Source organism: Magnolia sinica, chromosome 8, assembly GCF_029962835.1.
Source record: "Magnolia sinica isolate HGM2019 chromosome 8, MsV1, whole genome shotgun sequence".
NCBI classification, from domain to species: domain Eukaryota; kingdom Viridiplantae; phylum Streptophyta; class Magnoliopsida; order Magnoliales; family Magnoliaceae; genus Magnolia; species Magnolia sinica.
In genome coordinates, this window is record NC_080580.1 from 1,121,547 (window position 1) to 1,142,470 (window position 20,924).

General features: G+C 40.8%; 2 protein-coding genes across 5 annotated transcripts; both read left to right on the forward strand.

Annotated features, from left to right (window-relative positions):
• The first annotated feature begins 1,791 nt into the window (after positions 1 to 1,791).
• Positions 1,792 to 10,765, forward strand: LOC131252544 (probable LRR receptor-like serine/threonine-protein kinase At3g47570). Of its 4 annotated transcripts, none has more exons than XM_058253135.1 (2): positions 1,792 to 2,485; positions 10,068 to 10,765. In XM_058253135.1, the coding sequence occupies exons 1-2, from the start codon at positions 1,828 to 1,830 to the stop codon at positions 10,505 to 10,507; spliced, it is 1,098 nt and encodes a 365-aa protein (XP_058109118.1). In that variant the 5' UTR covers positions 1,792 to 1,827; the 3' UTR covers positions 10,508 to 10,765. The 4 variants fall into 4 exon arrangements, 2 of the variants coding, with proteins under 2 accessions (XP_058109118.1, XP_058109119.1); XR_009174526.1 differs by lacking the exon at positions 1,792 to 2,485 and adding an exon at positions 2,492 to 4,473; XR_009174527.1 differs by lacking the exons at positions 1,792 to 2,485; positions 10,068 to 10,765 and adding exons at positions 2,492 to 4,473; positions 5,396 to 5,755.
• Positions 10,766 to 13,038: 2,273 nt separating this feature from the next.
• On the forward strand, positions 13,039 to 19,551 carry LOC131252543 (probable LRR receptor-like serine/threonine-protein kinase At3g47570). Its single transcript, XM_058253134.1, has 2 exons — positions 13,039 to 15,953; positions 18,917 to 19,551. The coding sequence occupies exons 1-2, from the start codon at positions 13,313 to 13,315 to the stop codon at positions 19,303 to 19,305; spliced, it is 3,030 nt and encodes a 1,009-aa protein (XP_058109117.1). The 5' UTR covers positions 13,039 to 13,312; the 3' UTR covers positions 19,306 to 19,551.
• Positions 19,552 to 20,924: the final 1,373 nt, after the last annotated feature.

Here is a 20,924-nt window from a genome sequence, read left to right on the forward strand (position 1 = left end):
AGCAAACCACCCAATTATATATCTGAATGGGTGACAACTGATGTGGGATCTGCAGTATGCTTGATTAAATACCCAATCTTCAGATCATCCAAACTATTTATCACTTGGGATGTACCTAATAGAAGTCTTACAGAGCATTCCATTGGCACCAATGCCATCTGGTGCACGTGCTGTGATATGCCATCCAAGTTAACCCGTCCATCAGCTATGTACCCTCAGGTTATACCCAGGGCCAGAAAATCAGTTTGAATGAAAACTCTATGGGATACAACACAGAGCAAAGTGGGAAAGGGTGCCCACCCCTGTTCTCAATGGAGTCTGCTGAAAGTTAGAACAGTTTGATGTTTTTCCTGACCTTTGTATAGAGCAGATAAAGGCCTGGATTCTGTACACGCAACATGATGGCCCCATGAGAATTGAGGTGGGAGTCCCCTGTCAACTTGTACCTGTTCTGTGGCCCACCTGAATTCCTGTTTAAGCTGATTTTTGTACCCTGATTTTTGCCACTTGAGCCCAAAAAACTGCCAAAATGGAAACTCGGGTGGGCCACAACAAGGACAAGTTGAAAGAGGCCTTCATTTTCATTCGGGGCCATCATGTTCTGTATAATGAATCCAGGCCCGTCCAGAACATTCATCTGACCTGCATAAGGGATCATGATAAAAATCCCGTTGTTCTGCAGTAAGCTGGGCCCCGGTGAGAATCAAGGGTCTTCCACGCATCAAGATGATTTTAGGGCCCTGGGACTAATACGAGGGATTGAATGCAGGTTTTTTTTTTTAATTTTTTTTTAAAAGACAGTTTCCGTTCATGGAAAACCAAAATAATAGATTTTTGATGAAACATTAATTTCCACATTGGATGCGAATTTTCAAAAGGAAGTTCCTTGTGGGTGGAAGCTATGTGGAAAAGGAAGTTCGCTATGGTGCCCACGGTGATATTTGTGAGAAATCCACCGCCTTTCAGTTTCTCATGCTCACATTAGGACAGGAGTTAAAAAGTCAGGCGGGTCCAAAACTCGGGTGGGTCACACGACAGAAAAAGGTCAGGACGGAAATGTCCACCGTTGAAACCATCCTGGACCCGACCATAATGCTTATATGCCATCCAAACCAATAGCTGGTTGTGCTGAGCCTTTGCTTTCGATCCCTTTTAAGACCTAACAGCTTGGCCAAGACCGTTGTTGGTGTGACTGGACCAATCTCACACTATATTGTTATATTGTGGGCTGGGCTTGGAATCAGTCTTCTGCTCCAAGCAAAAAAATCTGAAGCAGCGCAGGCCAGTTGCAACTCTAGGGCCTGATTGATTGATCAATAGCCCAGTTTAGGAGGCTGTGTGACATGAATTAGTTGAGACATTCACCCATTTAACTGTTACTGCTGATGTTAATGTTCGACAAATCTTGATTATGAAAATTGTCATCCCCTCATGTTGAAAGCCCGATAGTATAACCGGTGTTGCATCACTGATTGCAATTTGGTTTCTTCCATTTGTATAATGGGAACTTCATAGGTCAGTTGGGCCCTAATAAGGTTTCAACGGATGTCATTAGCCCCACAATTTCCTGTGGTGTGATTCAGTAGAGCTTTTCCATGTGTTTCAATTTTACACTCATGTCCTAAAATGGATGGACAAAATAAATAAGACACATACATCCACCGTGGGCCTTATAGAGTTTACTCAGTAGTCTAAAGTTAGTACCCAGATTGGGTCCTATGACTATCCTCTCTTGCCCATGACCCTAACAAGGGCAATTTGGTTATTACTATAGCTTGGACAAGTCATCGACCGACCCTTCTCACTTTCCTGCATTCAGGAAACTCAATGATGGAGCTGTTGCCCATGAGCCTAACAAGGGCAATTTGGTTATTTCTAATCAGTGCCATCCTTCTCTGTTCCATTCAAGTTCCATGCTTCATCGGATCTGCCGCTAACTTCTCCAACGAAACGGATCGCCTTTCTTTGCTCCGCTTCAAAGATCTGGTAACCGACGATCCTCTCAATTCCTTGAGCTCTTGGAACGATACTCTCCACTTCTGCTACTGGCAAGGAATCACATGCGGTGGTCTCCGGCATCCTCAGAGAGTCACCGCCTTGAACCTCACCAGCCAGAACTTGGTGGGCCGCATCTCTCCCTTCATTGGGAACCTCACATTCCTCAGGATAATCAATCTCGCAAAGAACAGCTTCCACGGGACGATTCCTGAAGAGATAGGCCGTTTGCGTCGCCTGCGGTATCTCAGTCTCACCAATAACACATTCATCGGAGAAATTCCAGCAAATCTGACCCACTGTTTGAAACTCAAAGCCGTTGATCTTTATGGGAATCAGCTCGCAGGGAGAATTCCAACTGAGCTTGGAAACCTTTCCTCTCTCACGGTTCTTCTTCTTTCAACAAATAGTTTGGAGGGCAGCATCCCAGATGACCTTTGTCAATTGGTGAACTTAGAGATTCTTGGCATAGGTCGAAATGAACTGTCAGGTACGATTCCTCCCTGCCTATTCAATCTCTCCTCTATGAACTCTTTGGACGTGGGATCGAACAGATTGCATGGAAACCTTCCACCTAACTTAGGCCTCACTCTTCCTAATCTCCAAGTGTTTTATGCCCGAACAAACCAATTCACAGGACCCATACCAGTTTCGTTGTCCAATTCCTCGAGCCTTGCACTTATTGACCTTGGTTACAATGGGTTTAGTGGATCTGTGCCTCCGAGTTTTTCAAGACTGAGCGGTCTCAGCAGGTTATTTTTGGGCAGCAATCAACTTGGAATTGGGACTAATGACTTGAGTTTTCTCCATTATTTGACCAATTGCAGTGAGTTACAAGAATTGGATGTAAGCAATAACCGTCTCAGTGGTTCGTTACCTGACTCCATGGCGAATCTTTCCACCCAGCTGACGATCCTCTTGTTAGGAGGTAATAGAATATTTGGAAGCATCCCATCTGGGATTCAGAATCTTGTCGGCTTAACGCTATTGGATATGGGGTCTAACTTTCTAAGAGGTCCTATTCCTATGGGTGTTGGGAAGCTTAACAAGATCGGACGACTTGACTTTGGTGGAAATCATTTATCAGGGACAATTCCATCTTCCTTGGGCAATATTAGCCAATTGTTCCGACTCGATTTGTTTGGAAACAATCTAAGGGGGAGCGTACCTTCAAGTATTGGAAATTGTATAAACTTGCAGTTTCTATACCTCCAAAATAATAACTTAAGCGGTCCCTTACCTGCACCACTTTTCAGCATTCCCTCTTTGATTTATCTTAATCTTGGCAATAACTCTTTTATTGGTTATCTACCATTGGAAGTCGATTACTTGAAAGTTCTTGGAAGATTCGATGTTTCTCGGAACAAATTGTCAGGCGAAATTCCAAGCACCCTAGGCACTTGTCTCAGTCTAGAGGATGTCAGGTTGAATGGGAACTTCTTTCAAGGAACAATTCCTCCAACATTTACTACTCTAAGAGGCCTTCAATCCCTGGATCTTTCACAAAACAACTTGTCTGGGGAGATTCCAAAATATCTGGGGAAGCTTCTTGCTCTAGAGTATCTAAATCTGTCTTTCAATAATTTTGAGGGTGAATTACCAGAACAAGGGGTCTTTCGAAATGCCAGTGCAGTTTCAGTGCTTGGAAATATTAAGCTTTGTGGGGGTATTAAATATTTACGACTGCCTCCATGTCCTAGCCAAGATTTCAAGAAACAGGGGAGGTCTCTTGCTTTGAAAGTAAAAATCTCAATAATTGTTGTCCTGTGTCTTCTTTCAATAACATCTTTCTTTACCACTCTTTATTGGGTAAGAAAGGCGAGAAGGAAACCTTCTGCTGAGGCTTCTGTGGAGATAAGTTGAGAAGGAAACCTTTAGCTGTGCCTTCTGCCGTGGATCTTTTTACGAACGTGTCTTATGCAGAGCTCTTGAAAGCAACAGATGGGTTCTCTTCTGCCAATTTGGTTGGGACTGGGAGATATGGTGCTGTATATAAAGGGTTTCTGGATCGTTATGAACCTATAGTAGCAGTAAAAGTCTTCAACCTCCAACGACAAGGAGCTATGAGGGGCTTCATGTCCGAATGCGAAGCCATGAGAAATATCAGGCATCCGAATATTGTTAGGATCTTAACTTGTTGCTCAAGCATTGATTTTAAGGGCCTTGATTTCAAAGCTCTAGTTTATGAGTATATGCCTCATGGAAGTCTGGACAAGTGGTTGCACACAGATGGCCGCGAACCGCTTTGGAGAAACTTGAATTTCAGTGAAAGGCTAAACATAGCTATCGATGTGGCTTCTGCTTTGGTTTATCTCTGCCGAAGGTCGATCATTCATCGAGATATAACGCCAGGCAACATTCTTCTTGACGGTGCCATGGTTGCTCGTGTGGGTGATTTCGGGCTTGCCAAGTTATTAGCTGAGGTTGCTAAAACTAGGACGGTTGTGATGATGGGCTCTGTTGGGTACATCGCTCCAGGTAACAATTTCATCTATTTCCTTTTATATTATATAGAGTCCTATGTAGAAGCTCAGATGGGCTCCACCGTGATGTGCATGTGAAATCCACTTCAACCAACATATGCATGAACCCATGTTAGGCCCAAGGCCCAAAAATAAGACTAGTCCATGATTTAGGTGGGACATACTAAGGGAAACAGTTGGGGGAGAGGATGGCCACCTTTGATTTTTTACATGGCCCTCTATGGTGTTTACATGAAATCCACTCCGACCATTAGATGTATCATCCTGAGTTACCTCCAGGGCCAAGAAATCAGTTTGACCCGTGATTTATGTGGGCCAAACCAAAGGAAACAATGGGAGAGAGACCTACATCCTGGATTTTTACGTGGCCCATCTTGATGATAATATGAAACCCACTCCAACCAGTAGATGGCACACTAAAGTTTAACATTGAGGGCCAAAATAGGCCCATCCGTGATTCAGGTGGGCCACTTGAAGGGAAACAGTTTGGAGGGCAACTGTTGCCTTGTATATTGTTTTTGATGGTGTGGTTCACCTGAATTATGGACGGGGATGATTTCTTGGCCTTATAACTAATATCGGATGACACACCTGATGATTGAACTGGATTTTACATAAAAATCATGATGGAGCCCACCTGAGCTGCCAACCCTGTTACACGCATGGATGTCTCTTGCACTCTCGCTCACAAGAGACCATGTGTCTGTATATGAGTGTATGAGGTCTACAGTTCAGCCAGTTGTACCACAGGTTATAGTCCACCCCACAGATAACTTTAAACCTTTCATGTACTTCCAAAATACAACCTGTGCAATAGGTTGGCCCCATCGTGAGGATTTCCTCGTGCAAAAATCAGCTACATTCAACGGTGAACTTTCAACCTTTCATTTACTTCCAACATCCAATCTGTGCAATAGGTTGGCCCATCACGAGGATTTCCTTATGCAAAAATCAGCTACATTCACTAATTGAGCAGTCAACGTTTCTATTTTGGTATTTAACTACGTGATGAGTAGATGGGCTGATTTTGTTGAGCAGAGCTGTTTTTGCTGCTGGCGCATCTACTTCCTGATTTGGAGCCAGGCTCTGTTTTTGCAAATGTTGTGGTTATAGTTTGTGGCTCTATAAAATAGGTGAGTTTGAAGTTTACATGAAGCCCACCCAAATGTCTGTACAATCTGTTTTCTCATCAACACACTTATAGATGGTGAGCTCCCACCTTTTATTTATTTTTAAAAAAATGGAGAAATGGGCTGATTTTTGCACTGGGTTGATCCTCATAGTGGGCCCAACCTATTAGAAGGTTTTGATGTTACATTCACTTAATAAGTTGGAAGTTATCTGTTTCCAACCATCTTTCTCTATATCCACACGCACATACCACACAGAGAGCAAAAGGTAAGAGCACACCCCTTTAACTGTACCAAGAGATGAAACATGTTACAGCTTTTGGGAGGGGAGAAGTTGTCAATTATTTCCAAAAGGTATTTTAGCCCCAAACATACCTTTACAAATGCTTACTTGAGTATGTGGGACAAGGTAGCCCCCAGCATGAAGATAATCATTTGCAAAAGTAAGGCTGGTCCACTCATTTTAAGAGGCATGCCCAATATACTCATTCAAGGCACACATTTGGCCTGCACATTGAGTGGACTGTCTGACTTTTGCATATTGTTTACTTTAAAAGCATTTCAAAATTGCATCTCTTACAAATTTACCATGCTAGTGCTATATATTTTGCCTGCATGGTAAACTCCTTATTTTGAATAGTTAGGAAACTATTCTAAGGCTTCAACTACCATAGATATCAATTAATATAGTGAGAATATATTTATTTAGATGAGCAGAATTGACATTGGATGGTGCATGTGAACTTTCACATGTAATTCTTTTCCTACAATAAACTTTCACACCTCATCAATCTATCACTTGTGTGGATAATATGAGCCATATAAAAGGTGGGTACGCTATAAATATCACCATGTGTGAACAATAGACCAATGGAAACATTAGGCTAGCCACAAACTTATTATGAGTCAGACCATCTACTCTATTCCTTAGTTTGGATGGCTCAGGTTGCCTGATGGGTGGACTATCCTTGTTTTTATCCCGGGTCATGTATTTCTAAGCTTTCAAAGTTTCCGGTCTATGGCTGATTAATAGAACTTCTTACTATAATATTGGTCTGGTATTTTTTTTAGTATATCCCAACTGTTGAATGGCTTTGGTTTTTTTATGCTCCACATATGACTAAGGCATATATGTTCTTTAGGTGGGCTCTAGCAAGTGTGTTGCCTTGGCCTTGTCGTTCTTATGATCATGTAGGCTAATCTTGTACATTGAATGTGGAACACTAGTACCATTTTCTTGGTGGGACAACCTAAATGGGCAGGGAAGTTATCAAACCAAAACCGTGCTGGGCCCAACATGCCAGCTAGTTAGATGTGAGCATTTGTCATATGTGTGTATGAAGTTTTCTCCCTAGAGCCAGTTCTCACAAGAACTCAGTGCGAACCTTTGGGAACACATACATGAGGTCTCCAATTCGATATCATATTACCTAAAAAGACCCTCATCCCATATGATGTGTGTACAAAATGTAATCCATCCACTGGATGAATTACCTCGTGATCCTAGGGCCTAAAAAGGTGGTGGGACACAACAAAGTGGGAGGAGATGCCTACCCTTGATTTTCATCGGGGTCTACCTGAGTTGCAAAACAGTTTGATTTTTTTAGCTGGGTCTCCATGCATGGCTCAGTGGTAGACTTACATGAGTTTCAACACTTAGACTAGGGATCGTATGCCCATGTAGTGTGAGTGGTTGCGTGAGTGTGTGGGGTGTGGGCGAGTGTGTGTTACAAAAAAGTTTGATTTTTAGCCCACCTCTCATCTAAGACAGATGAAGGGTCTATATGGCCTGGATTGCATTTGCACATCAAGTGAAATGAAGTTTGCTAAGCTACAAGAATTGTACGAGAGCCTGTTACACACCATGCATGTGTAAAATTGGTACATGTGTGCAATCTAATCCATGAATCAGGTGGGCCTAGTCAAGCACTTGACCTATACCAGCTTCGGACCTGACTTGAGCCAAAATCAAATCGAATGGTTACCCGAGCCTGATTTTATTTGGATCCAAGTTTTTAAAAATGGCCTCAGATTTTGAAGGAACCACATTTGGCAAGATTCAAACTCAATAGCAACAAAATCTTACTGATTGCTGACGTAGGACGTGGCAGAGATACATTCTTTGTATGGTTGGACCAAAAGAAGGTGAACTGTAAATTGGCTATAACTTTTGATCCGGGTATCATCACGGGAGGCATGGCTTATGAACTTTGATTAGAACATGCCATCTACGGCCAACTGACCCATTTAATGGTTGCGTCAATCCATTTTGCGAGAAAATGCGCGCTTCTAGCTCAAAAACGAGATTTTTCATGGGCGGTGCTCTAGGTAACATACTAGCGGAAGAATCGGCAAGCCATATAAAGATTGCAAACAGTGATTGACTGTTTGACAAAAGTTGTAAGACAGATCCATGCTCGTAATAATGAGCAACATAAGATCGGCAATAGAGCTCGTGACCATCATTTCGTGATGCGTCATTGGTGATGCATCACAGCTGTCACCTAATAATGGTAAATCATAAGTCACTACTCTGATCGTGAGGAAGCTATTGTACACACCAAAGGAGGAAATAAATTTATAGCGGCACAACATCTTTCAAACAAGGTGCACCGTGAACTAAAGGGTTTGTGATGTGATCATAGATGGTAGGAATAGGGAGAATCTTGTTTCAAAGTTGATGGTGAAAAAGTTGTAACTAGAGACAGAAATGCACCCTTCTCCGTATATAGTTGGATGGATCAAGGAAGTCATCAAAACAAATGTAACTGAGCAATGCCGTATTCCCTTCTCCATTGGTAAATATTAATATAAGGACAAAATAGTGTGTGACGTGATGGATGCGTCAGCTTGTCACATGTACGATCGTGATACTGCGTATAGAGGTCAGGATGATATATTTATTTTTGTAAAGATGGTAGAAAAATTATCCTCACACCTATGGAAATGGAGAACCAACCCAAGACTTTTAAAATGGAAGAGCATTCTCTCATAACCGATTAAGATTTCGCCATACAATTTGAGGAGACATGAGAGATAAATGCATTAGTTGAAAAGGAAAAGGATGCGGAGCCCATGAACATCCCAAAGGATTTGAAACTAGTGTTGCAGGAGTTCAAGGTGATTGTGTCTGATGAACTTCCTAAGGAGTTACCTCCAATGCGAGATATACAAAACCATATTGATCTTGTCCTAAGGGCAAGTTTGCGTAATTGCCCACGGAAAGAACGTGAGATCTTGCAGGTATAAGTGGAAGAACTGATTCATAAGAGTCAAGTCAAGGAGAGCTTGAGTAAATGTACTGTGCCAACTTAGGAACCTAATGCAAAGTATAAGGAAAATGTTGATGAACATCAGTGCCAATATCATGAGCCAAGTCCCTTGCGTAACTCAACGACGAATTTTTTTCTAAGTAGAGGGGTCTGATGTAGGACATGGCAGAGATACATTCTTCATGTGGTTGGCTAAAAGAAGTTGAACCGTAAATTGGCCATAACTTTTGATCCAAGTATCGTAACGGGACCCACAACCTAGGAATTTTGACTGGAATAGGACATCCGGAGCCAACCAACCCATTTAATGGTCACGTCAGTCCATTTCGCGAGAAAATGGTCGCTTCCAGTCCAAAAATGGGATTTTAGAAAAAAAAAACATATTCTATTTTTAGTATTTTTTATTTTTGTCGTATTTCCTTTTTTTCTAGAATTTTAGAATTTTTTCCTTTTTTAGAAATAAATTGTAATCATGCTTCTAGCAAAAAGTTTATCTAGAATTTTTATTTTTAAAATTAGTCTTTAGAAGAGTTTTACTAGAATTAAGACTTTTGTTAGGGTTAGAATTTTGCTATTTTTGGTAATTACAAATTTTAGTTTATTTTTTGCTTTATTAAGAGAGTAATCGAGAGTTGATGGACATTATCACACAATTACACATTACTTAATAGACTTGAGTTTGCTCTCTCTCTCTCTCTCTCTCTCTCTCTCTCTCTCTCTCTCTCTGTGGATTCAAGGTTTTATGCACTTAAGGAAGACGTATGGTGATCTTTCTCTTCCCTTTTCCACACTCTTCCCTACTTCAATTTCAAAGTTCTAGATATACAAAAGCGGTGCTCACTTGCACCTCACATGAATCACGCCATAATGAGGTGTGAGGAATTCTTCTCTAATGATGGATTTAGTTGAGATGTGTTACATAAAAATCATACAATAACTCATATAATCACTTGATGACTGAGGAGCTGAGTTCTTTCAATGGAGTAGTAAAGTCTTGTTCAATGTAGAACGTCACTGCAAGAACCTTCAAGCTCATAGCACACCAATTGATGTTAGAAATTTGGATCCATAGAATAGTAAAAATGCAAATTACTTGTTCAAATAGAATATTCCCTCTCATCTGTCTCTCTCTCAAAATTTAACTTTTTGTATCTAAATGGTTGCTTATATGTGAACATGAATTGTAGAGTATGCGATGGGAGGTAAACCATCCACACAAGGAGATGTTTACAGCTATGGAATCCTTCTATTGGAGATGATCACTGGAAAGGGGCCAACTAATGACATGTTTAAGAACAATCTAACCCTTCATCATTTCGCTAAATTGGCTTTGCCCGAACAAGTAATGAAGATTGTTGATCCACGACTGCTTGAAGCAGAAGCAGAAGTTACTCAAAGCAACAGAAATCATATCGATAGAAGAAATAGAATGGGTGACTGCTTGATTTCAATGATCAGAATCGGTGTGATATGCTCCACGGAATCTCCAAGAGAACGAATGGATATTAAAGATGTTCTCACGGAAATGCATGCAATCAAGGACTTGTATCTTGGCAATGCGATTCACAGAGAAAAAGTTTGGTCACAACTGTTAGATGAAGGTCCGTCTTACATTAATCATTACTAAGTTATTATTGGTAGTTATGTTGAGAAAGATTTCAAAATAAAATAAGATTGTTGAATACTTTTTAATAAGCTCTAGATATATTTAGTCTTAGCTTAGGAGTGAGCTTGTGTTGATGGTGAATATATAGCAAGATGTCTTTTTTTTCTTTTTCTTTTTTCTTCTTTTTTGTTTTATTTCATGTGAGTCAAAGGGAGATTGTATCATGAATGTAATGAGACAAAGGCATCATCTTATTCCTATAAGAGTACTATTGGGTCATTAAGATGTTTAATCACTAAAACATTTTATTCAACCCTTTTTCAAAATGCCTTTACAATCCAATGAAGTGCTTTAGCAATACCCACTGGAGAGTTGCCTGAGGAAGTATTCATCTACTAAGTCCCATTAAAAGATTATGTTGTTTTGCCTGATGAATGTGAAACACTGCTCTACTTTCAAATATCTGTTGATACACCACCAACAAGATGGTTAGAATCATCAAAATATGGAAATGTCCAACCTAAATGCATGCCGAGATAGACCATCTGGATTCTGAAAGTTGGTATTTCTCAGCTTGAAAGCCCCAAATAATATAGACTGGGGTGTTGCATCACTGATTGCAATTTGTTTTATTCTATCGTATGGTGATGGTGGGAAGTTTGTAGGTCAGGTGGTACGGAACTGGGTTCTTATCATGCACTTGCTCTCATATAAGATAGCCCATCCTCATCACTTGCAATTTGGGTGGGTTCATTGCCTGGGATCCATTCCTCAGTCCTGCAGCTGATGATGCTGTTTGTAAATTATTTAGATGTGAATTGTACATGGATGAAAGTGATTAAGTCTAAAGCTTGAGTTTCAAGTCCTCCAGGCATGGATTTTCATCCTTCACAGGCAATGTCTAACTTCCGAAGTCCTCACTGTTGGAGGGATTATAACTTAGAAATCAGTTGTTGGACAAGTACTTAGAACTGCAACTTGAGTTGGGTCAATCCGAAACTGATTAATGCAACCTGAGTTTGGGTTGAGTCAGGTTGGGCTGTAGAGGTCTTTGGATTGGGTCAGGTTGGGTTGTCAAGGTCATCAGGTTGGGTTTGGGTACTTTTGGGTTGCAGCTTGGGTCCTCTTGAGGTTGGTTTGGGCTCAGGTTTACCTGCAACCTGATCCAACGGGTCAGCACGAGCCCATTCTATCTGGATTGCATCCCAAGTAGTCCTCTTTGAGCAAGAAATTTGGCTGGTTCATTTTAGAATTAGATTTGGTACTTGGGAAAACTTGACTTGTTATGCATCATTTAATAATCCCTGACATGCTTTAATTAATAGATATCACTGATTTCATGTCGTTAAAACTTTGATTATGAAGGTTTTGGGCTGCAACTCAGCTGGACAATATACCAAGCCTAGTCTGAGTGCACCCTTGTTTAAACCTCGGTCCTAGAGGAACCTGGCTTGGTCTTAGGCCCGAGTTTTAGGGCCAATGGCTGGCTATGCTAGGCCTTCCCTTTTGACCCTTCTTGAAGACCTAACAGCTAGGTGAAGACCAGTGTTGGGATCCTTGGACCATCATCCAACGGGAGCCAGGTGCAACCCCGGGGCCTGATTAATTGATAATTAACCCAGTTTAGGTTGAGATACTTAGAAGAAGATTTCGACATGGCCTTGATTTTGTTGGCTTTACCATGAAATGATGGTTAATTACCAAATGGGCCAGGCCAGGAGGATTTCAGTATAGCGTTGGCATAAGAGATAGGATGCTTGTCTCTGGATATGCGGTCTAGTGGTCGGTGCTCTGTGGGCCCCACCATGATCTATGTGGTTTATCCACACCGTCCATCCTTTTTTACACATCATTTTAATATTCCCATGAATAAAAATAAGACAGATCAAAATCTCAGGTGGACCACACCATGGGAAAACAGTAGTGATTGAATGTCTACCATTAAAAACCTCCTAGGGCTCACAGTAATGTTTGTTTGACATCCAACCTGTAGATTAGGTCATACAGACCTGGATGAAGGTAAAAAACAAATATCAGCTTGATCCAAAACTTTTGTAGCCTCAAGAAGTTTTTAATGGTGAGAGTTCAATCAACACTGTGTGTCCCACTTGAGATCTTGATCTACCTCAGTTTTGGATTTATACCATAAAATTATCTGAAAAAAATGGATGGACGGCATGGATGAGACACATCCATCATGTTGGGGCCCACAGAGCACCGACCACTAGCCATTGGCTAGTGGCAGGGTGAGTAGCCAATCCGTTTCCGTCTCTGGACACTTCTTTCAGCATGGGATGAATTCCCTACCTTTCTTTTCAATTTTCACCTAGGATGATATGGAAAAGAACGGTTGACTTCTGCACACTTACTTTCCGGGTCCGATGAACGGTCAAGATTGAATGAGCCATGGAGTAGGGTGATCCAGATTTCGTCCTACCCCTACCACGACCGATTCGATCCTAGCTGGTGCTCTGTGGGGTCCACTGTGATGTATTCGGTTTGACACATGCAGAGGAAGCGAATACTGCGTGGCCACGTTGATTATTCGACCCCATTCGAGGCGTGGAATAAAAAACGAAATCGATCCAAATCCCAGGTGGACCACATCACAGGAAACGGTGGTGATTGAATGCCACCTTTAGCTAATCCGCGTCTGTTGTGAACGGGCTATTTCTCGGAAGGTGGGAAATACAAGGTGTACTTTTATGGAAGTTTTAATAATTTTACACGCTTTTATTTAATCTTATTTTATAAACATAATGCCGTCCGCTCCATCTCTGTCTCCTCACTTTTCCTTTCCATTCCAGCATTCACACACTCCATCTAATGGAGCTTCCGCATATCAGTCTAAGGGCATTTTGGTCATTTCTCCTTATCTCTTCCATGGGCGTTCCATGCTTCTTCGGATCTGCCGCTCATTTCTCCAACGAAACCGATCGCCTTGCTCTGCTTTACTTCAAACATATGATAACCGACGATCCTCTCCATTCCATGAGTTCTTGGAATGATACTCTTCACTTCTGCCACTGGAAAGGTGTCACGTGCGGTCGACGGCATCCTGATAGGGTCACCGCCTTGAACCTCACTGACCAGAACTTAGTGGGCCCCATTTCTCCCTACATTGGGAACCTTTCCTTTCTCAGGATAATCAATCTCGCAAACAACAGCTTCCACGGCACGATTCCTGAAGAGATTGGCCGTTTGCGTCGCCTGCGGTATCTCAGTCTCACCAATAACACTTTCACTGGTGAAATTTCAGCAAATCTCACCCATTGTTCGAAACTCGAAGCCTTTTGTCTTTATGGGAATCAGCTGTCAGGGAGGATTCCAACTGAGTTCGGATCTCTATTGAATCTCAGAAGATTGGACCTTGGTCACAACAATCTTATAGGAAGCATACCACCTTCACTTGGAAACCTTTCGTCTCTCACTTACCTTTATCTCCGAAGAAATAGTCTGAAAGGCAGCATCCCGGATGAACTCAGCCGGTTGATAATCTTGGAGCTTCTTAGCATAAGTGAAAATGAAGTTTCAGGTACGATTCCGCCACTGCTATACAATCTCTCCTCTATTAAGTGTTTGGACGTAGGATGGAACAGATTGCAAGGAAACCTTCCACCTAACATAGGCCTCACTCTTCCTAATCTCCAACAGCTTTATGTCGAAGGAAATCAATTCACAGGACCCATACCAGTTTCATTATCCAATGCTTCAGGGCTTTTACTTATTAAACTTGCTAACAACAGTTTTAGTGGATCCATGCCTATGAATTTTGGAAGCCTCAAGGGTCTCACCAAATTATATTTGGGGGGCAATCGAATTGGAATTGGAAAAGCTCATGATTTGAGTTTTCTTGATTCTTTGACCAATTGCAGTAGATTACAAGAATTGGATGTAGGCGATAATTGTCTCAGCGGTTCATTGCCTGAATCCATGGGTAATCTTTCAACTCAGCTGAGAATACTCTGGTTAGGGAGTAACAGGATATTCGGAAGCATACCATCTGGGATTCAGAATCTCGTCAGCTTAACAACACTGAGAATGGAGTACAACTCTCTTACAGGTACTATTCCCATTGGTGTTGGGAAACTTAACAAAGTGAGACAACTTTCCTTGGGTGGGAATGAATTATCAGGGGAAATTCCATCTTCCTTGGGCAATATCACCCAATTGTACATACTTGATTTGTTTGGGAACAATCTATGGGGAACCGTACCTTCAAGCATTGGAAATTTTACATTCTTGCAGTTTATACACCTTGGCAATAATAACTTGAGCGGTACCTTACCCAGATCACTTTTCAGCATTCCCTCTTTGACTGAACTCCGTGTTGAAAGTAACTCCTTTACTGGCGATCTTCCATTCGAAGTCAGTTATTCAAATGCTCTTGGAAGATTCAGTGTTTCTAATAACAAATTGTCAGGCGAAATTCCAAGCCCGCTAGGCAATTGTCTCAGCTTAGAGTATCTCTGTTTGGATGGGAACTTGTTCCAAGGATCAATTCCTCCAACATTTACTAGTCTAAAAGGCCTTCGACTCCTGGATCTTTCACGCAACAACTTATCTGGAAGGATTCTACAAGGCTTGGAAAAGTTTGTTCTAGAGTATCTAAATCTATCCTTCAACAATTTTGAGGGTGAATTACCAAAACAAGGGGTCTTCGGAAATATCAGTCGAGTTTCAGTGGTGGGAAATAGTAAGCTTTGTGGGGGTATTCCAGGATTACAATTGCGTCCATGCTCTAAACAGGGGAAGTCTCTTGCATCGAAAGTAAAAATCTCAATAATTGTTTTGGTGTGTCTAATTTCGCTATCATGCTTCTTTACCACTCTTTATTGGGTAAGAAAGTTGAGAAGGAAGCCTTGTTCTGTGCCTTCTATGAAGAATACTTATATTACCGTATCTTATGCGGATCTCTTTAAAGCAACGGATGGGTTCTCTTCTACCAATTTGGTTGGCACAGGGAGAACTGCTGCTATATATAAAGGGTCTCTAGATGGCTACAGATATGTAGTAGCAGTGAAAGTCTTCAACCTCGAACGCCGAGGAGCTATGAGGGGTTTCATGGCCGAATGCGAAACCATGGGAAATATTAGGCATCGGAATATTGTTAAGATCTTAACATGTTGCTCAAGCATTGATTTCAAGGGTAATGATTTTAAAGCTCTAGTTTATGAGTACATGCCCAATGGAAGTCTAGACAAGTGGTTGCACAGAGATGGCCAGGAACAGCAGCCGAGGAACTTGAACTTTCTTCAAAGGCTAAACATAGCTATAGATGTGGCTTCTGCTTTGGATTACCTAGACCAAACATCAATCATTCATCGCGATCTAAAACCGAGCAACATTCTTCTTGATGATGATATGGTGGCTCATTTGGGCGATTTCGGGCTTGCTAAGTTATTCTCTGAGGTTGCTCAAACTAGGACGGTTGTGATAATGGGATCTGCTGGGTATATCGCTCCAGGTAACAATCTCATCTATTTCCTTTTATATTATATATAGTCCTAGTCTATTCGTAGGAGACATCACATGCCAACAAAGTGAGGGTGGCCTTGGGTGGCCCCCACCACGGTGCGTATGTGAAATCCATTTCATCCAACAAATGCATATGTTAGGCTCAAGGCCAAAATATTAGACTGGCCCATGTTTTAGGAAGGGCATTATGAGAGAAACCGTTGGAGAGATGCTCACTCTTGATTTTTACATGGCCAGCTATGGTGTTTATATGAAATCCGCTTTGTCCATTAGATGCATCATCTGAAGCACGACAAGGGCCAAAGAATCAGAATGATCTGTCGTTCAGGTGGGCCACACAAAAGGAAGCAATGGGGGAGAAAGACATTAACCCTAGATTTTTTACAAGGCCCATCGTGATGATAATATGAAATCCAATCCAACCATTAGATGACATGTTTACTAAAATTTAAGCTCGGGGCCGGAAGTTATGCCATTTGCAATTCAGGTGGGCCACTTGAAGGGAAACAGTTTGGAGGGGAGTGTTGCCCTATAGATTATTTTGAAATGTGTGGTCCAGCTGAATCATAGATGGGAATGATTTTTGGGCCTTGGACTTAATATGGGGTGACACACCTTGTGGTTGGGGTGGGTTTCCCATAAATATCATGGTGGGGGCCATCTAAGCCACCAACACCTTTGTAACAGAGTTGGGTCTCCCGTAGTGTGACTCACAAGAAACTATTTCCTTTTGCTATGAGCCACCAAAGTTTTGGATCAGGGTGAAAGTTGGGCCCTGGGCCTTGGGGTGCTGCATTAGATGGACGGTTCAGATTTTGTGCTCATACAATGGGAGATGAATTCTGAAAAAGTTCTCACGAGTTCTCGTGAGAAGTGAGAACTCGTGCGCATGTGAGAATTCCTCTCTCTATATAAAACTTATATCGGTATCAGAGCCATGTTCTATTATATATAATACAAGTTATAGAGAGCAAGTCTTGTGTCCAATTGGTTGGACTACAAGTTATGCTCCACCTAGTGGAATTCTTCCATCATGAGTAAGTTACACTATAGAAAGCAATCTCTAGCCATTGATAAGTAGAAAAGTACAAATGTAGCTTTTTTGATGGGATGATGTGAATGAATTTTTCTCTAGGTGATGCTTGTCACAAGGCCAAGCTATTGGATGAGTTGCATGTCGCATGAACTTAATAGGTTGGAAGTTATTTGTTGGGCGGACCATAACTTGTGGTCCAACTGGTTGGACATTGGATCTTCTCTCTCTACACAGGAGAAGGTCTCAAGTCCAACACATGTTACAGTCCACCCAACAGGCAACTTTCAACATTTCGTATACTTCTAACTTTCAATCTGTGCAATAGGTTGGCCTCATCATAAAATTTTCTTTATAAAAAAATCAGCTACATACGCAAATTGAGTGGGTGAACCTTCTATTTTTGTATTTATCAATGGCCAGACATTGTTTTGTAGGTATGACCAATATGATGAGTAGATTGGAGTGATATTTGCACTAGGTGATCATCATGGTGGGCCCAGCCTATTGGAAGGTTGAAACGTTACATTCACTTAATCGGTTGGAAGTAATCCATTGGGTAAACCATAGCTTGTGGTCCAACCGGTTGGACTTTAACCTTCTCTCTCCACACACACATCACACTTACAGAGCAAAAGGTGAGAGCACACACGTTGTAATTGTATTGAGAGATGAAACATGTTACAGCTTTCGGGAGGGGAGAAGTTATTAATTATTGCACGAAGACAACCATGTGCAAAAGTAAGGGTGGTCCACTCATTAGGGAAATTTTAAGAGGCATGCTGAATATACTCTTTCAAAGTGCACATTTGTTCTGCCTAATGAGTGGACTCACAAACTTACCATGCTAGCACTAGTTTGCCCATGTGGTAAACTTTCTAGCTTCAAGTAGCATAGATATCAATTAACATAGTGAATATATATTTACTTAGATGAGCAATGTTGACATTGGATGTTGCATGTGAACTTTCACATGCAAAGCTTTCTTTTCTATCAAGTAACTTTCACACCTCATCAATTATCATTCACGTGCAATCATGACACACTCATAAAATCATATCCACCAACTGGGACCATTTCAAACATGCACTGGGATAACATTATGCTTCCGGGTTGAATAGGTAGACCTGTGTATGTTGATCAGCCACATGTACCTTGAACATGAAACACTAGTTATATTTTCTCTAAGCTTTCAAAATTTCCCATGTGTGTGGCTGATTAATGGAACATCTTACCGTAGTGGTCTGGTATTGAGTGCATCGAGAGTCAAGTACTTAACCTAGACAAGATTCAGACCTGACCTGAGCCTAAATCAAAACAAAGGTCCAAGGACCTGATGGCTGCCTGAACCTGATTTTACCTGGATCCATGTTTTAAAAAAATGACCTCAGATTTGAAGGACCAACACCCAGTGGATTCAAACTTGGTGGCATCAAAATGTTATTGATTTCAAAGATCTAGATATAGAAAGTGGTACTCACATGCACCCCACAGGAATTTTTTGATGATGGCTTCAATTGAGATGTGTTACATAAAAATCATAACAATAACTCATTTGTTCACCTGATGATTGAAGAGCTGAGTTCTTTCATTGAAGTAGTAGAGTCTTGTTCAATTAGAAAATCTTTACAAGAACCAATTGATGTTAGAAATTTGGATCCTTAGAATAGAAGAAACGCCAATTACTTATTCCAGTAGAATACTCTCTCTCTCTCTCTCTCTCTCTCTCTCTCTCTCTCTATATATATATATATATATCCTTAGAATAGAAAAAATGCCAATTACTTATTCCAGTAGAATACTCTCTCTCTCTCTCTCTCTCTCTCTCTCTCTCTCTCTCTCTCTCTCTCTCTTCAACATTTGATATTATTTGTATATAATGGTCACTTTCATTCCAATATGCTATGTATGAATTACAGAGTATGCGATGGGTGTTAAACCATCTACACAAGGAGATGCTTACAGCTATGGAATCCTTCTATTGGAGATGATCACTGGAAAGCAGCCAACTGATGAGATGTTTAAGGACAATCTAACGCTTCATCATTTTGCTAAGTTGGCTTTGCCTGAACGAATAATGGAGATTGTTGATCCACGATTGCTAGTAGAAGAATTTGAACTTATGTGTGACTGCTTGATTTTAATGGTTAAAATTGGTGTGTGGTGCTCCGCAGAATCTCCAAGAGAAAGAATGCAGATGAGATACGTTGTTGCAAAAATGAATGAAATCAGGGACTTGTATTCATTGAGACTACAGGTTAGGTTGCAAACAATATATGAAGCTTCGTCCTCCTTCAATTCTTACTAAGCGATTATTGGTAGTTATATTGAGAAAGATTTCAAAATAAAATGAGTTTGTTGAATACTCCTCTAAACAAGCTCTTGATATATTTATTCTTGGCCTAAAGAGTATATGCTTGTATTGATATTGAATATTTGGGAAGATGTGTTTCTTTCCCCTTGTTTTATCTTGTGTTAGGGAAAGGGAGATTGTATCATGAATTTAATAAGAAAAAAGACACCATCTTATTATAATAAGAATAATATTAGGTTACTATTATGCATTGCATAAATTTTCAGATGATATTAGAATCTTAAGGAAACAGTTTAGCTGTTGGAATAATGAAGTATTCATTCAAGAAGTCTCACTATGGATCTGGCATAAAAAATAAAATAAAATTATATGATCCAATGGTTTCATCCTACTGAGGAAGTTCATTTGCCTGATGAATGTGATCATTGCTCTGTTTTCAAAATGTTTGTAGATGCACAGCTAACAAGATGGGTGGAGCTATCAAACCATGATAGTATCTGACGTAATGGATGATATAGTTACAGACCATGAAAATGCACATATGCGTATGTAAAAAGGTATTCAACTTGCTAAACTAACTGTAATTAGATCACAAGGAATGAAATCTCAATTGCTACAAATATCACTGGAAATTATCTCTGCACATGCTAACTGGACTAGGAAAACAATGGTTGAAAAAAAAAAAAAAAAGTTTCTTACCTTTGTATAGATAACACCAATCTTTGATCAGCAAGGTACTTTGCCATGTGTGACATTTTAGATGAAGGGTAAGCATGGCACTGTTGGCAAGAGTGCTGAGCCATTACATTCTCCGTAGGAACGGATATTATACTGAGGTGGGTGTAAGACTATGTACAGAATGTAGGATTGATCCATGGATCGATTATAGAGATAATTGAATCTGAATCTCAAATTCTTACGTAATGGGAAGCCATTCCTTCTTTAGGTTGATAGTAACCTAGTCTTCTACATCTGAATCTCAAATGAGACTTGAGTTTTCTGCCAATGAAGTTGTAGACCAAGACATGTATTTATAGAAAAAAAGATTTGAAATAATTCAATTCAATACAACTACTACTTCAATAATTTACACACTAGATAGAATCCATGTCCAACTAAAGAAATATGAATATGTAACATAATCCAAGCAAACCACCCAATTATATATATGAATGGGTGACAACTGATGTGGGATCTCCAGTATGCTTGATTAAATACCCAATGGTCAGATCATCCAAACTATTTATCACTTGGGATCTACCTAATAGAAGTCTTACAGAGCATTCCATTGGCACCAATGCCATCTGGTGCACGTGCTGTGATATGCCATCCAAGTTAACCCGTCCATCAGCTATGTACCCTCAGGTTATACCCAGGGCCAGAAAATCAGTTTGAATGAAAACTCTATGGGATACAACACAGGGAGCAAAGTGGGAAGGGATGCCCACCCCTGTTCTCAATGGAGCCTGCTGAAAGTTAGAACAGTTTGATGTTTTTCCTGACCTTTGTATAGAGCAGATAAAGGCCTGGATTCTGTACATGCAACATGATGGCCCCATGAGAATTGAGGTGGGAGTCCCCTGTCAACTTGTACCTGTTCTGTGGCCCACCTG

Coding starts and splice junctions, on each gene's coding strand:
- LOC131252543 (XM_058253134.1), top strand. CDS start 13,313: ATGGAGCTTCCGCATATCAGTCTAAGGGCATTTTGGTCATTTCTCCTT. Junction 15,954..18,916: donor TGCTGGGTATATCGCTCCAG/GTAACAATCTCA, acceptor TATGAATTACAG/AGTATGCGATGGGTGTTAAA.
- LOC131252544 (XM_058253135.1), top strand. CDS start 1,828: ATGATGGAGCTGTTGCCCATGAGCCTAACAAGGGCAATTTGGTTATTT. Junction 2,486..10,067: donor AGGTCGAAATGAACTGTCAG/GTACGATTCCTC, acceptor CATGAATTGTAG/AGTATGCGATGGGAGGTAAA.